Source organism: Rhagoletis zephyria, unplaced genomic scaffold (assembly GCF_001687245.7).
Source record: "Rhagoletis zephyria isolate East Lansing unplaced genomic scaffold, Rhagoletis_zephyria_1.1 Rzeph_scaffold_00403, whole genome shotgun sequence".
Classification (NCBI taxonomy): Eukaryota; Metazoa; Arthropoda; class Insecta; order Diptera; family Tephritidae; genus Rhagoletis; species Rhagoletis zephyria.
Genome location: NW_016157487.1, coordinates 184905 through 187905, shown reverse-complemented (window position 1 = coordinate 187905; position 3001 = coordinate 184905). Strand labels below are relative to the sequence as shown.

Sequence of the window (3001 nt, the reverse complement as noted above, 5' to 3'; positions counted from 1 at the left end):
TCTGGTTATCGCTACCACTACACTATCGACGATTTCGACATCATACATGTAACATGTGATCGATAAAGCAGTAGTTGTGCTTAACCGGAGCTTCTACCTCCGATTTGTGCTAATCAGACATTGAACAACCGGCTCTTAAGGTCTGATTATGGCAACCTAACTTAAGCTAACTTAACTTTACTTTACATAACTTAACCCAAGCGGAATATAGCACTTGTCAATTCTTATACTGTCAGCTGTTTGCATTTTCAGTTTGCAAAAGAAAGTAAAAATATTAGCAATGGAGCAGTCGCTTTTACATTTGTCTTTTTTAAAACTCTGGCGATTATACATTATATATAAACGAACAAGACACATAAGAGAATGTGCTGTTCGTTATATTAACCGTGATCGGGTGCCAAATGGTTATTTCGTAACAGTGTTTCTTAAAACGAAGCTCCACGACGAAGGCCAATTTTTCATTCTTACAAGATTGAACCGCCAAACCTATGATCTTCTTCTGACCTTGATTGGCCCACATCTGAAAAAGCTATGGCAACGAATTTGTGCGGAAGAGCGCCTTTCTGATACACTTCTGTAAGTTGAAATGTGTGTATATCATAAAGCTAGATTGATAAACGCGTTTTCCATACTTTGTGTTTTAAGGTATCTGGCACAGGAACCTTCGTTCCAAGTTCTTGCATCCAAATACAAGTTGGGTAAATCCACAGTTCGCCAAATTGTCTTGGAGACATGTGAAATGCTGTGGAATAAATTGTCGCCAATTTATCTTAGCGAGCCTACTTCACACCAATACAGAGACATTGCAGAGGACTTCAACAAATTGTGGAATATGCCCAATTGTGTGGGTGCCAGTGATGGCAAACATGTTGCCATTACCTGCCCAAAAAACTCGGGATCAATGTTTTTTAACTAATAATAATAATAGATTGGCGCTTACACATATGTTAGTGTTTGGCCGAGCTTCTCCTCCGATTTGTGGCGTGCGCCTTGATGTTGTCACACAAAGCGGAGGGACCTACAGTTTTACGCCGACTCCGAACGGCGATTGTATTTTTATGAGAAGATGTTTTTCATGGCAGAAATGCACTCGGAGGTTTGCCATTGCCTGCCGAGGGACGACCGCTGTTAAGAAAACACCTTTTTTCTATTGTTTGCGATGTTGCTTTGACCAGGGTTTGAACCCAGGCGTTGCGGAGTGGAAGCGCGCACTGCTTACCACTACACCACAGCGGCCGACAACTTTTTTAACTACAAGAAGTTTTTTAGCATTGTGCTGATGGCAACCTGTGATGCCAAATATACATTCACATCGGCCAGTATTGAAAGCTATGGCAGCCAGCGCGACGGAGGTACGTGGTAATCAGTAAAAACTGTGAACCTTTTTTTAATAAAATACTTATGTAATTTAAAGGGCTATTCCAACACTCACCCTTTGGTCAAGCTCTTTTGGCAAATGAATTGCCATTACCGCCAAGTTTTCCTTTATGGATTGGATCTGCAGAGCCATTTCCATATTATTTTGTAGGTGATGCAGCATTTCCGCTGAAGACGAATTTGATGCGTCCTTTTCCAGGATTAAGAATGTCTCAGAGCAAATCAGTATTCAATTATCGTTTGTCACGAGCTTGCCGCGTTATAGAGAATGCTTTCGGGATTTTAACTGCCCGTTGGCTTGTGCTTCGAACCACAATAGAATGCAGCCCAGAAAACTGCGAAAAGATTGTTTTGGCATGTTTGGCACTCCACAATTTTGTAATGTTGAATGACCCCAAACGTTGGTACTGCCCAGAAGATTTTACTGAAAATCCAGTAAGTAGCGAACAACATAGAGAATGGCGTAATCATGCAGAAAGTGGCCCATTACATTCTATCAGATCCTCTAGCCGCAATGCGTCCAACACTGCTTTTCGCTTAAGAAATGTATTAGCTGAATACTTTCTTAATGAAGGAGCTATTCCTTTTCAAAATAGGAACTATCAAATAAGTACCTTTTGTTTGTATCTTCGTCTGTGTTTTATATAAGTATGTATATATATATCAGATCATTTTGCGGTTGTATACGGGTCTTCAATGAACTAAATAAATGTACATGTAGAAATGAAGTAATAAGTACGCAAAAATTTATACATTTCATTCACTTCATTTTACTTATTTCTAGGAATTTCAGTATGTAGGTATATAAACAAGTTTATTTTCAAGTAACATTGTAAGTACATATGCATATAAATGGAGAAAACTAATTCAGGTACATTTTTTGTACTATTGTTATTTTCAAACATTAATAAGTTAGTCTTCAGGCTCCTCTTTAATAGACATTACAGCCTCAGTCAATACGCTTATGGCTTTCGTTTGCTTTTTTGAAGACATACTACAAATAGTAGCGACAATCATCTGGCCAAAACCGTGCATAGCCTCATTACCTTCTTGCTGTTGTTGTTGCTTATTTAAAAGCTCCTTATAGGAGCTACGAGCCTCCCTAAACTCATCTTCGACCTCGTCGTAGCCAGCACGCTTACGCTTTCGAGATGCTGGTGTTGTTTTTGTTGTAGCCATCGCGGCTGCTGTTGCATGCGCCGACGGTGTTGTATGCGTCGGAGGTGATGTTAGTGGCTTAGAGTCAAAATCAGTATCAATCATTTCAATGATAGGATATGGCACTGAGGATGTCGACGACGACTGGGATTCTTCTAAAACATTGAAAGTGCAGCGAGTTCTGAAAAGTTCGATTATATGAATACTAATTTATTGCATATTTTAAATAACCTGGTTATGCTTACGATCTGGGTTTGACGTGCTCCTTTAAAAAGCTTAGCACTTCCTGATGGTGCGTTTAGCCTTTTGTATTCTTTGGTAAACCGCTCTCTCAATGTAGTCCAACGCTTTATACATTTCTCCTCTACGTTAGTATTAAAAAAAAAAAACACAAATACATCAGTTTTATGAACAATTACTTGGGATATAAACACAAACCTGTTGCTCTCAAAACTTTTGAAATAGC

At 39.2% G+C, this 3001-nt stretch overlaps 1 protein-coding gene across 1 annotated transcript; it reads left to right on the top strand.

Moving 5' to 3' along the window:
- Positions 1-1279: 1279 nt before the first annotated feature.
- On the top strand, positions 1280-2185 carry LOC108359518 (putative nuclease HARBI1). The gene is made up of 3 exons (XM_017611420.1): positions 1280-1352; positions 1415-1812; positions 2162-2185. The coding sequence occupies exons 1-3, from the start codon at positions 1280-1282 to the stop codon at positions 2183-2185; spliced, it is 495 nt and encodes a 164-aa protein (XP_017466909.1).
- The last annotated feature ends 816 nt before the right edge of the window (positions 2186-3001 follow it).